General features: G+C 34.5%; 1 protein-coding gene across 1 annotated transcript in view; it reads right to left on the reverse strand.

The window, feature by feature from the left end:
• Positions 1-14,723, reverse strand: part of LOC150106556 (uncharacterized) — a 95,172-nt gene that overhangs the window by 76,303 nt on the left and 4,146 nt on the right. Inside the window, exon 2 of the mRNA XM_090393204.1 lies at positions 5,416-7,972. Within this exon, the coding sequence (XP_090249330.1) occupies positions 5,416-7,944 (2,529 nt within the window). The 5' untranslated portion in view covers positions 7,945-7,972. The remainder of the gene's footprint in view (positions 1-5,415; positions 7,973-14,723) is intronic.

Consider the following 14,723-nt stretch of genomic DNA (forward strand, 5'->3'; position numbering starts at 1 on the left):
GTAAGATGCTAGCAAAGCATTGTTTAGTATTGATGTCTGCTTATAAAAACTACCTTTTTGTTGATTTAACTCTTTTAACTTTCTGGTAAAATAGTCATGAGATGTACTAACCATGCTGGGATGATTGGTTTCTAAATGGCGTTTCAACTAACTAGGTAGCATGCACTCTGGTGCCAAAACTGTCATACACAGTACACACTGCAGCCTCCCTTCACCATAGACTTCTGTCGACGTAAAACCAAAGTCCAAATAACTGTCATCATATTTTTTGATATTTACGCTTCTTTACACTCTTGCCACTATTTGACGATGTGCCCTCTTTATTTTCTCTCTCACACAATGCTTATTACTGGTTAGGAAAAAACAATCCATTTTTAAAAATACATATGAGAAGAAATACTTCAAAAACTTCACTTGACTAAATCACAACAATATTCAGTTGATACAATCTCCAAAAACTAATTCAACACTAAGACCGCGCGAAACTGACAGCTATTTATATATGAACACAAAGTACCGAGAAAGTTCGAGAAACTACCAAAACAATCAAGAAACTTAATTATTGTAGAGCGCCATCTAGTAACCATTTGTAGAGGCTTCTGCAAACAGTTATTACTAAGTGAGTTACTGGTTTGCACCAGGTCCGCTAGATGTCGTGTCCTATCACATTGAATTGAAAATGGAAATAAAATTATGAAAATTTTGTAATCGAAGTGCCCCTGTGAGGAAGCTGCGGCTCCCCAGGGCGCTGTGGTGCACACTTTGGGAACCACTGGTCTATGATATCGAGAATAATTACAACTTTTGAGGCTTATTACATTCAAAGAATTTTGAAACAGGCAATTCAGCCAACTATGTGTCTGGTGATTTTTGTTTGCAAGTTTGTTATTATTTGTAATTGTAAGATATTACACTGGAGTTCTGGAAAAATTAGATTATAAAAAATGCTGTTGAAAATATTGACAAAGCATACATCAAGTAATAATGAGAGCTATAAGGAAAACATTTTTACCACATCATGCAAACGATTTTGTACACTTTATCCAACAGGTGGATTTTATTGTTGAAGAAATAGCTAACATTGGGAAATAGCTAAGCTTAAATGAAATGAACTCTGTAAAAGGCTCAGGAATTACTAAACTCACATTAAGAAGAATTGAGTGATAATGACCTTATTAACATCGATGAACAACATGCATATGAGGGACAAGATCATTGTAATGCAGAAGAAAATGTACCAATGAAGGAAATAACTTAAAATTTGTTTTGAGCTGTTGAAACTTGAAAACAACAACTTATCAATAACCTTAATAACTGATAACTGCAATAAGGTTAGGGTTATGAATAATCAAAATCCAGTGCAAACTACCTTGTTCAAATATTTCTCATAATTTTCTTTTAAAGGCGGAAAGTGGTTTACTTATATATACTTATATGTATAATTATGAATATATATTATGCAGCATTTAATGAACTTTCAATTATTTCAAACATAGTTATGTTGGCAGTAAAAACAAATGTATTTTAAAAAAATTTAATAAAGACTTTTCAAAGTCTTTATTAAATTTTTTTAAAATACATTTGCCCATACTTTTTTTTTTCTTGGTTATTGTATTTGATTAAAATGATTTCACTTAGCACAGCATTTTCGCAGGAAACATTAACTGTGCAAAGTGATGAATTCCTGTAGACTAGTTCTGAAGATACTTCATGCACATACTTTGCTATATTTGAGTAAATGATTAAGCAAGAATATAATTTTCAAGTATAATATACTGTGGATAGAATTATTGCCAGTTGAGAGCATGGAATTTATGTATAAGAGAAACAGGATAGAGAGTACAAAAAGAGCCTTAAGGAACTCTGTTGCATTTGTGGAGAAGCTCAAAGAGAGGAAGCATGGATCATGATAGGCAGTGAATGACTAGAGAAAAAAGCTACCCAATTACAGAAGGTGAAAGGTAGACTGAAGGATAGCAATTTACTGAGCAAATCTTGACAGACACAATCACATGCTCAAACGTGAAGAGCAATAGCATGTTTGTCCAAACCTTTTCCATCACACTTGTCCAGTGGGAAGTTTTGTAGGCTAAAAGATCAGTTAGTGGAGAAGTTAACTGTTGACGACTCTTTCTATTATTTTTGAGAACATTGAGGTTATATTGATGATTTGGTAGTTTGATAGAATTCCATGATCATGTATTGGAATACATGCCAGCTCAATATAATACATTATAGAGATAACAGGTGTTTCTTTCATTCCTAATGGGACTGGAAGACTCTTTCATATCCAAGTGATTTATTATTTTAGGTGACTCAATGGCCTTTGCAAGGGACCATAAGGCATTGTAAAAATTCAATGTAACTTAAAAAATTCCAAAGCACGTTACATTGATTTTTTTTACATAGCTCAAGTCCCATGAGAACTGTAAATAACCTTGTTTGTTTCTATGTATATTTTGCAAAATATTAATGTAGTTAACCTTGTGGGAAGTGAATGTATTTACTGTTTTCCCAGGGGAATTTTGTATACGTATATAGTTATGTGTAAGAGCGCAGGAAAAGTTACTAGTTTGTATATAAGAGTTGCTTACTGCGCTAACACCTTTAAAGATAGTATCTAAGAGTGCTGCTAGGTTTAGAGAAGTTTCCGCTGCCCCGAAAGGAGAAGCAAAGTATCAAAGAGGTTTAGAGACAAGTTTCCGCTCCCGGCAAAATACAATCAAAAGATTGTATTTTGCAGGGAGTGGGTTAAACTTAAAACAAGATAAAAGAGTCATGCCGAATTCTTTGGGGTTTACTACCCTTAGTGCAAGGTTCTGAGATCGGAGAATAAAAAGGGACTGAGCCAAGCATAATTGGCTTCCAGGTTCCAGTTGTCACCAGAAAGAGGAGATTCCAGACTAGAGAGAGAGCTTCCAGGCGTTGCCAAAGAAGGAAAGGCTTCCAGACACCAAAGAGAGGGATCCCGGTTGAGAGTTGGCGGCAGTTCCAGTTTCTTGGAGGCGGCAGTTCGAGCTATTGGAGATGGTAGTTGTCCAGGCATTTTCGGCGAGCCCAAGCAGAGGAAAAAAGCCGATGTAAATTACTCTACGCAACTTCGTCGGAAGATTTTCTTTTTCACCGTGGGAGAACCTTTTGCCGGTTGCAGTCCACAGCCCACTATTTTCCCGATGACATATTACTGAAGCCAGACATTCCTGAGGAAGCTGAAGATCTGAGATGAAAGAAATGCCATAAGACTGTAGTGAAAGACTTTTGACTGAATGTGTGATGCAGAGTTTTTTGTAAGTTCAAACCTTTTGTATATTTTGTATTTTTGTATGTCTACAACAACAACTCCTACAGCTGTAATACTTCTTTTATGATGAATATATAGACTTTCAACTACTAAAAATCAATTCTAAGGAGAAATATATTGGATTTACTTGGCTGTAATAATATAAAAATAAAAACCAACTAGTTTTGCCACATATGCTTGTGGCTTTTCTGGGTTAGGATAAACAAAAATACAATAAAAGACTAACATGAACTAAAACACAAAACAAGTAGGAACCGTTACAATCAAAGTTGAAACGGAAATCCCACAGAGATGGGAGCTGCCACAGGTTAAGTGAAGTGTGCAAGATAGTTGGCTGAAAAGTTAGTCTAACATGTGGAAAGATCTAATGAGCAATTTACAAATATCACAGAGGATTATTCCTTGGTTCTTATTGGGCATGCCTTGTGAATGGATGACCATAGTAGATTCTTTTATCTTACGAGCAGTGAAGTTGTCCTCTATGTAAGGCAGGGCTTTCCGACCTTCTGAGAGGCCGCATTTAAAAAAAAAAAAAGGATTTATCAGAGGGCCGCATCACAATGAGTATCTAGTAATCTGGTAAGCAGCAGCGACACAACCTTGAAAGCTAAACAAATGAACAACACTAATTACATGCTCATGTTCCCCCCGTGAGTCTGGAGAATGCGTGTTGGAACAACATAGTGTAAGAACGCTTCTTTTACACATCTTATATTTGAAAAACACTTGGGTATATACATAGTAATGTAAAAACACCAAATAAAGTTACCAACATCGAGATTATCGATTAGTAATAGAATTAAAATATCTAATACGCATTCGATTCAAATTATTTTATTTTTTCGCTTGTAAAAATCAAAACCCACAGGAGGGCCAAAATCGCACTGCGGGCTGCATGCGACCCATGGGCAGTGCTTTGGACAGCCTTGATGTAAGGCATGGAGCTCTTATCCCATTCAATGTTATGTGTGTGGGATAAATGAAAAGTTAGGATTGAGTTGTCTTCTCTGTTGTTATTAACATCTCCAATATGCTCATTCTGTCTAATTTTTGGGATTTCATATACTTGGGTGGTTTAGCATAGTAAGGTAAATTAAAGATGCCAAAAAATTATATTGTTGGTTTAATCCTTTATCCAAGTGTAAGCAAACAAAGTTTGCGCACAAAGTCACTTCAAGACTGGAATAACTCGTATAAAGAGTTCAATGACTTCACTTAACTTGCCTTAGTATCCAATAATGCAAAGCATACCCTTAAAGACATGTATAATGCTATGCATTAGGGGAAGGGTCACTACCAACACCAGTTTCGACCTTTATTGAGGTCTCATCCAGTGGGAACCAGAATTGATACCATCAAGTTGCCCAGTCTTGAAATGACTTCATGTGCAAACTTTGTTTGCTTACTCTTGGATAAAGGATTAAACCAAAAATATAATTTCTTGGCATCTTTAATTTATAATATAACCATGTGGAAAAACTCTCAAAATCTGTCTTTATCCAGAGTATTTGAGTAATAAGGTGTGACACCTTTTGACTACTTGTATAATGAAATATAACTTCTGTATTATTTCAACTTCACGAGCATTCAGCAATGAAGCACTTCCAAAACTTCAGCAAGTATGTCTAGATTAGTTTATTGAAATTTGGGAGAACATCATTTTAAGTCTATCTTTGGCCCAACAGCTCTAATATTTTATATCTAACTCACAGAGAAACCATGATAAGAGGTTAGTTCTTTTTTTTTCCATTATAATTTGAACTGTTTTTGCAAGGTGCTTGATTGTGTTCTGTGACAAGTGCTTTTATGCTAAAGGATGCTTGTTTGAAATCCAGTGAAATTATCAGTAGATTAATACATTTTCATATTTATTTTGTGTGGGTCCATAAAAAGTTAACATAACTAAGAGCTAGATAGTTTATAAAATTACTTGGATTACCCTGATTTTTGATTTTATTCAGCTGGGCAGAAGCACTAAAATGAATTGAGTACCAGGTTGATTTATTAGACATTTCAGCTACTTTTTTCCCCTATCCAACTATATGAAAAGTATTACTAATAACACCTACAATAATATCAACAAAATGTCAATGTAAAATACAAAACTTACAAACCTTTTTGAAAGAATCTGGATCACAAAAGACACTAATACATCCTCCATAAAATCTAGGAAAGGAATTGGCATGCTGACTTCTGTACTTTGAATAGCTTCCTTTATAATTTTCACGATCAAACAAAATATCTAAGTGACAATGAGTGTCAATAATTTCTTCCATAGTTTTCATTGTGGAAAACTCACTGGCATCATACAATGGAAGATGTGGCTTTTCCAATGCTGTATGTGGAGGCAGTTCAATAAAATTTTGGGATTGCTTGGGTAATATAGTTGGAGATGGTTGACAAAATTCAACAGTTCCTGTAGGTGGCATCATAGGACTGGTATCCAAAATTCTAGGCACTGGACTGACTGGAAGAACCCAACTTCCATAATTAACAGGTTGATAATAAAATTCAGGCACATACTGATTTGACATAGGAATCACTGATTTTAATTCAGATGCATACATTGGAGAATAAGGTTGAAATTCATATGGAACATTTATTTCAGTAATTAAATCTTTGTTTGTTGATAGATGGTTTTCTGTAATCTTAATTTCCTTTTGTCTATCATTTTTTTCCCATAAAGCATTATTTTTGGCTTCTTTATTTACTGATTCAATGTTTAATTTAATTTCTTTAAAGTCTTCTAGAGCAAAACCTGGAGTCTCTGTTTGTTTGTAATTTGTGTTATCCACTATTAAATTAGATGTGAACATCGTGGAAACGGGCTGAGTTTCACATGATGTAATACTGCCTCTAATTAAAGCTTTCCTATTTGTTGCCAACTGAGGGGTTTTTGTAATCTTAATTTCATTCTGATTATTGATTGTGGCTTCTGTATTAACAGTGAATTCTTTACATTTATATTCAGTATTTGCTGTGTTTTCTAATTGTGTATATTGAGTTATAGGTTTGTTCTTTTCTTTATCTATTATACTAGATCTACAGCCTTTGTTATCTGTTCTTGAAAATTCCTTAGTTTTGGTTTGCTTATGATTCTGTGAAGTTCTGCACTTCATTGGGTTATATTTAAATTTTTCTGGAATTCTTTCTTGTCCTTCCATTTTTTGAGGATGTAGTTCATCTCCGAGTGTACATGAAATGTTTGGATGAGTTGTTGCTTTTATATTTTTGTGAACTGTTTTATAATGGCATGTAATTTCTAAATTGCCTTCATCTGGAATGGAAATTTCTACAATTTTTTTCTTATTTTCAAACTGTTTATAATTACTTGAATGTCTAATGGGAGTTCTATCAATGGTTGTTTCTGTAACTTTCATCTTACTTTTAGTTCGCATGCAAGATTTTTTATGATTTTCAGTTTTGCAATGCTTAACAAATTCCTCAACTGTATCCTTACATTCTGCTGATTTCAGCTTATCTTCATCTGAAGATTTAGATACAGTATTTATGCTGTCATCATCACTCCTACTAAATGATAAAGAGGAAGTGCTAGAAGATGGCGAGTTGTCTTTTATCTTTTGAAGCACAGAACATACCGATTTTAAAGTCCAGTGATGAGAATTAATATTAGTTTTTCTTATTTCATTTTCCAACTTATCCTTAGCTTGCACTTTATAATTTTGGTCTCGATTCTGTGATGAACAAACTTGAACAGCTTCTTTCTTATCTTTTTCTGTTAAAGTTCCGTAACTTTTTCTATTTTCTTCACAGCCTTGAAACTGCAACCCTTGACTATACACCCATCCTTTTCTAGACTGATCACATTCTAAATCACTGCAGTTATTACTATGTGTCTCTGTTAAATGATGAAGCTGTGTGTTTTCACTGCAAACATTAGTCTGAACATAATTCTCTTTTAGATCATATGCCTTTTGCAATTTAGGTTTTAATATATGCTTGTCTTTCACAAGACAATCTTCTAAGATACCATTGTTAATATTTAATTTAGAGAAATCTGTAAGATATGATGTTTGGTGCTTTTTGAAAGCACAATCAGTCGGAAGATGGACACGTAGGCTACCTGCATTATTTTTGGCATAAGACTCTTCTAAAATACCACGGTTGCTGCGGTTTAGTTCATTAAATGATTTATCACAAAATCGTGGATTTGTGATACTGTTTCCAATCTCATCTGACTGAACAAGAAAATCAGTCTGCAATTCTTGATTTTTAATATGACCATAATTTTCATAAACATCTAACATATTATTACCAGCAAAGAACTGATGTTCTGGATGCTCTCTAACAGCAGCAGATTCATTCTGGTTAACTGAAACTTTATTTTTATTATAGGACTCAACAAAGCAATCTCTGCTGGGATTATGACTCTGAATGCCATTTTGAAATGCAGTCTTTAATAAAGTGTCAGTGACTCTTTCTTGTGATCTATTTGAGTGGTCTGAGTTAACTTCCATACTGCTATTGTTGATAACCTTGACATCTTTTAAATCATAATAAAAACAGTCATGATCATCTAGCAAATCATGAGAAGATGAAATAGAATTTTCATATTTTATCACCTCTTCATACCAACTATATTCTCCAGGTGCATGATCATTATTTTTGGTATTTCCAGACATTTTCCAGAGAATATACTCCACATTACCTCTAAAGAAAAAAAAATATTTTTTTTAATTTAAGCTTTAAAAAAATTAAAACAATTCAAAATGCTTTTCATGCCTTCTTTATAATAATGTTAAACAGATTTACTTTAACATAAAAAAAAAAAAACAGTTAAAAATATAGCAACTGCTCAAAACATTAAAACATCACTGTGTTAATGGAACTTATACAGAATGATATTTTTTAGATAAAACAGGTTAAAATTTAAACTCTTAACAGTTAGGATGTTCAGGAAAAGTCTACAGAAATGAATAGTATGCCATATGAATCACATTTTAAGAAAAATGTGATATTAAATCTATGTTAATATAGGATATACAGGGCAATTCAAAAAAGATGGACTCAATTTTGTAAGTCTATATATCAAACATAGAACTAGTGACAAATATGATGTAAAGTACGTAGGCTGTTCAATAAGTAATAAGACTATATTTATACAGAAAACAGATTACCTTTAATCGTCATCATTTACATGGTCTTTTTCGAAGTAACTACTGTGAGACGCAATGCATTTGGCCCAATGTTGCGTCAACTTCTTAAACACATGTGAGAGTCCGTTTTTTGAGAGTTCTTTCAAAACCGCCTCCGCAGCTTTTACACATGCTTTGTTGCTTTCGAAATGGCGACCTCTTAGTGATTTCTTGAGCTGAGGAAACAGCCAGAAATCGCATGGTGCGAGATCAGGACTGTATGGAGGGTGTGGTAGGATATCTGTGTTGTTCTTCTGCAAAACGTCTACTACACAACCAGCAATATGTGGCCTTGCATTATCATGGTGCAATAAGAAGCCATTCTTAAGCAATGGACGCTTCCTTTTGACGTGCTTGATGATAATCGCTGCTGTGTTGATCATTGTCTCTGTGATAGACGTTGAAGGTCTTCCCTCACGTTCAAGATCTTCCACATTTTGCCTTCCTTCCTTAAAAGTTTTATGCCAGCGAAAAACACTTGCCCTCGACATTGCTTCATCGTGGAAAGCTTCGCGTATCATGTTAAAAGTGTCCGATGCCGATTTTTGCAAACGCACACAAAATTTAATCGCATAACACTGTTCCAAGGACGCTTCCATTTCGAAGACTGGTCACACCTCGTAGGCATGCCGATAAGCACTTGCGTTTAGTCATGTGACACTCTGGCACATTAGCCCGTATACGCCATCAATCAACCTCTTTTGTTAACATACAGCAACATTTCTTTATTCCACAGAAATTAATATTGTGATGAGTGGTTTCGCCACAGTAAAATTAGTCTTTATTACTTATTGAACAGCCCACGTATATTTGATTATACTCACAATAAAGTTTATAGATGTTCCATGTGCCCCTCCCCTCCTGCCACATGGATAACATCAAGATGGTAGCTGAAAAGTCTCTTGAATTCGTCTCACGTTCTCCTCCAATACACGCGGTCTGCCTGATTTTTTTCCCTTATACAGACTTGTTTTCTCAAATTGATAATTGCAACGACAAATGCTCTTCCTCGTTGGAGGTTTGATGTTGAAATGATGATGAAACTGCACCACAGTCACCAACTCAGTTTTAATGAGCTCACAAACACAAAAAATTTTGTGCTGCATAGTAGCCATTTTGATTTTGCTCACAACTGATGCTGCTGCAGAACTGTGTGCACTAGGCAAGCACTCTAGCAGTAGTATTTCAAACTTTAGGACCTCCTCTTTCAAATGTTATGTAGATCATTCCCATACGATGTATAGTTCAGGAAATATAGCCATACGAAATTAAGTCCATCTTTTTGAATTACCCAGTACATTAAACTTGGTTCTTCACTTTGCGATGATGTTTTCTTAAACATGTAAGTAGTCTTCCAAGGTCCCTAACCAAATTATGTACAATATTATATATGTTTATAAATTTTCAAAAGTTGAGCAGCTCTCAGATGTAAACTGTAGACTAAAATACAGAAATATTATTGAAAAGAAAATGAAAGAGTTTGAGAACAGGAATCAAACCTTAGAGATTCAGTGGCAAGCTCTGAAGGAAACATTGATTGATTCTGCCAGAGAGGCATGTGGTGAGGTTGTGTGCAAGGATAAAAAAATCAGAACTCCCTGGTGGACACAGGAAGTTAAACAGGCAGTGAAGGAAAAGAAGAAAGCATATCAAAAGTTCCTGGCAAATAAGTCAGCTTTTACTCTTACAGAATACAGAGACAAATGCAAGAATGCTAAACACTGTGAAAAACTAGCTAAACAAAAGTCATGGGAGGACTTTGGCAAGAATATAGAAAATAAATATCAAGAAGGTGGCAAAATATTCTGGAGGTTGTTGAAGAAGCTTAGGAATGGAGGAAAGAGTGCTGTAAAAGGAATTAGAGATGATAAAGGTGAAATGAAAACAGGAGAAAAAGATATCCTTGAAGTATGGCGTAATTACTTTGAAAAACTGCTAAATGAAACAAGCAGTGATGACAGCACAGTGATAAAAAACACTGACCAGGCATGCAGTCAGGAATACATATCCATACTTGAAGTAGAAAAAGCCATCAAAGGCTTGAAATGTGGAAAGGCAGCAGGAGTAGATGATATTCGACCAGAAATGCTGAAGTATGGTGGTATAAGAGTCTTACAGTGGCTGCACTGCATAGTTCAGAAAGCCTGGACAGAGGGACGAATTCCCAATGATTGGAGTAGAGCTCTCATAGTACCCATATATAAAAAGGGAAATAAAACTGAATGTGAGAATTACAGAGGTATTTCCCTACTGAGTGTTCCTGGCAAGATCGATGCAAGTATACTTGAGAAACGGTTGAGAAGAATTGTGGAAGAAAAGCTTGGTGAAGAACAAGCTGGATTCAGGCCAAATAGAGGCTGTCAGGATCAGATCTTCACTTTACGACAAATAGTCGAGAAAGCATGGGAATATAACAAAGATCTGTATTTAAGTTTTGTCGATTTGGAAAAGGCATATGACAAGGTGCCAAGAGAGAAGCTATTCAATACGCTGCAGTTATATGGTGTAAATGGGGCATTATATCAAGCAATACTTAGTCTTTATTTGAGTTGTGAGTTAGCAGTTAGAATTGAAGTACAGGAAGATGGTTTAATGTTAAATCTGGTGTGAGACAAGGATGTACATTATCCCCTCTGTTATTCATTATCTACATGGATCACATTATGAAGGAATGTGGTATTAAACCTGATATCAAAATTGGAGATGTTAATGTCAGCTCTTTGCTTTATGCAGATGATGTTATACTTCTAAATAAATCCGCTACAAGTCTGCAAGATTCTCTGACTAAATTGAATAGCTGTTGTAATAGATATGGTATGAAGGTCAGCAATAAAAAGACAAAGACAATGAAAATAGGCAGAATCATTGAAAATGTCAACTGTGTTGTGAATGGAGAACCTGTGGAACAAGTAAAACATTTCAGCTACTTAGGCACAATTTTTACTGAAGATGGTAAACTAAATATAGAAATAGACAACAGAATCAGCAAAGCTGGTATCGTGGGAAGTCAATTGAATAAATTCATATGGAATAAGAAAGAAATTAGTCGGAACACTAAATTAGCTGTATACAAGACTGTGTTCAAACCAATTTTAACTATGGATCTGAGAGCTGGGTCAGAAGTAAAACACTTGACCAAAGACTAGAGACCGCAGATATGAGAGTCCTGAGAAAGATTAGAGGCGTGAACAGATGGCATCAATGGCAATATCATATTAAAAATGAGGATATTAGGAAAGAACTTGACATTGTCAGCATCCAGGAATGCGTTAGCAGAGCTAATCTCAGATGGTATGGTCACTTAAATAGAATGGGAGAGGAAAGATTAGCAAAACAAGTGTTCTCTGCCAGGTTGGCAGGAAAACGACCCAGAGGAAGACCAAGATATAGGTGGATTGATACGGTACAAAGTGCCTTAGACGATAGAAATATAGGATCTGATAATATTGGAGTCTTGACAAGTAACAGAGACTGATTTGGAGGAAAATTGTAGATAGGAAGTTAGTAATGATGTAATTTTTTCATGTAGTACTGTCATATCCTGTACACCCCTTGAGGGTATATGGCAGGAATTTGATGATGATGATGATGATGATAAATTTTCACAGCTTATGCATATAAAGAAATATAGAATATTATTCAAAATCGCCAATATATTTCATTCAACTTTACATGGATATTAGAGAGACAGACAAGTAACTACTCTCAAAACACAAATCACAAGAATGAGTCATAAAGCAAGTATACTAGCTGTCTCAGTCACAGCTGAAGTATGATCAGGGCCATCTTAACAAGTTTAGAGTGCCATGGGCTAAAAAAATGTTGTGCCTTCATCACATTGCATTGAGCAATAATTAAATAATACATATAATTAATTAAATAACTTTCACTGCAAAAAAAAATTATCTTCAATATATGGACATTGTACATTTTTATTTAATTCAACAATATTTATAATATAATAATGGTAGTTTATTTGTATTTATAAAAATACACACAGAAAAAAAAGCTACTCAGGTCTTAAGCACCCTTGGTTCAATAGCAAGCCCATTTAGCCCAATGGATAAGGAGGCCCTGAGTATGATTACACTATTAGTTCAAAGAAACAATTTAAAAGTTGCATAAATAAAAAATAATTATGAACGATTAATAGTGATCACTTCCCAAAACTTAGATTGGTGAGCGCTTAAGGTTCAGATGATTTCGTAGCATTTCATGTTTCAAGGAAAAGATGATCAAATTTGAACCTGCTGGAATGACGAATCTTTGTCTGGTTCCAAAGAACTCCATGCCTAGTGTGAATAGTATGAGAAACAAGGCCAGACTTGTTGGATTCCTAAAATGTAATATAGTCAATGTTCTTGGATTCTAATCAAAGCAGAATGGCCAGTCTAGCCGAAATAGCAAAAATGACATGAGCAGGATACCTGACAGACACCTGGTAAGGGGAGAGGTGGTAATGTATCCTTTGCAGATAGTAAGAAAGGAGACACACTGTGCTGGTTTGAAGGAAGTGTATAGAGTGAATTTCTGAAGAATTCATGCTATTTGTTCTGAGGTTTCTTTAAGGTGGTTGAGTTACTATTTATTATATATGTTTTTTGCTCACAAAAAAAATTGTGTATGTGGTACTTTTGTCTTTATTACATTATTCATCTTCCCCTCAATGTGTTTTCAGTGATCTATCAATCAAAATAACTTTGATTCTCAAAAACCAAATTCATGCTCTGATAAGACAATTAATCCTATCATCATTTCTGCTATGTCAATCAACTGTATGTATTATTTGGTCAGTTTGTTTGTCTTGCTGGATGAAAAAAACCCATGTTTCTAGGAGGAATGACCCTGAAATGCCATTTCCTTATGAAACTGATTAATTTACCTTCAGATGAAAAAACATTACAAAGACTTTCTGCATCCTAGATGGAATTCAAACGCATATCTTTCCCATCAAAGGGCATCATCATTACTGAGCTATGAAAGCTCTATGTGGCATTCCAAATTAGAAAGCAATACAGAATTTATTACAAAATTATAAAAACTGCCTCCTCAACTATACTGCCATCTAATGGTCACATGATTCTATTACCCTGTTTCCATGCCAAGAATCCAACAATAATCTTTTTGTTATGTTCTTTTTAATTTTTCACCCTGTTGAACTACTGATTTTAAATATTTAAAGATGTCTACTCATAATAATGCCCTTCTGGTACCACTTTGGTGTTCTCTATATCTCCTTGGTGTCCATCTTTATACTATTTCTTTGTAAAAAAAAAAAAAAAAAAAAGAGAAAAGAAAAACCAAAATAACAATTACAAAAAAATTTCAACAATTAGCCATTTCTTCAAATTACATTTTTTTGAATAATGAATTTAGAAAATATGTCAGTATTTTTTGTTTTTCTTATTATTATAAGAGAAACTATTAGTTAAAAGCTGTAAGAGCCCTTTACTCCTTTGAACTTAATAGTTTACAATGAAAACAAAAGCTGTTTATTTTAACTGCTTTTTATAATTTGTAATATTTTTGTTGGGTATACAATTTAGAGAGATAATTATATATATATATATAACCCTGCACACAAGAGGTCACAAGACCTATAACACAGCAGTGTGCCATATCTGGTCATGTGGTTAAAGAAAAGAAGAAATCTATTGAAAAGTTCTTGAAAAGCTGAGGATTATGTTTATTGAGAAAAACAGTGTTTGGAAGGCTGTTCCAAAGAGCAGAGGTAGATAGAATGAAGAAAAAAAAAATGAGTTTGGTTCAATATGTTTAAAATAGGACTGCAGATGTTGACTGGCTGCCTGTGTTCTTACATGATTAGAGGAAAGTACAGGAATGGTAGTAGCCAGTTCCATGAAGCAATGCCTATGAGAATACAAAAAAAAGCATAATTCACCAATTGGGTGGATTTTCCCTCTTCTGTATACAATCAAGAATTCTTAAGGAGATTTTGTATGCACTACTCTAATGGCCAATAATAATGAATGGCATGATAGTGAGAACAAGTAAGAAAGGGATTTGAAATATGTGGTTATCTGGAATATATAGTACAGGAAGGATACAGACTTAAATAGGTTGCTTTTTTTTTTTTCTGTGAGCAAAGGTGAGGATAGCAGGAAAGGCTCATGGAGAACTGCACCTTGGATGATGAGATGTCACACAGCAGAGTGGAAACTAGAGAGAGAGTAACAGATGCATGTGTGTGTGTGTGGCTAATAGGAACAGAGGAGAGAGTATGTAGCTTTAACAGATTAGATATA

This window comes from Typopeltis vanoorti, chromosome 5, assembly GCF_054136105.1.
Source record: "Typopeltis vanoorti isolate ZY-2024b chromosome 5, IOZ_Tvanoo_1.0, whole genome shotgun sequence".
In the NCBI taxonomy this organism is placed as follows: domain Eukaryota; kingdom Metazoa; phylum Arthropoda; class Arachnida; order Uropygi; family Thelyphonidae; genus Typopeltis; species Typopeltis vanoorti.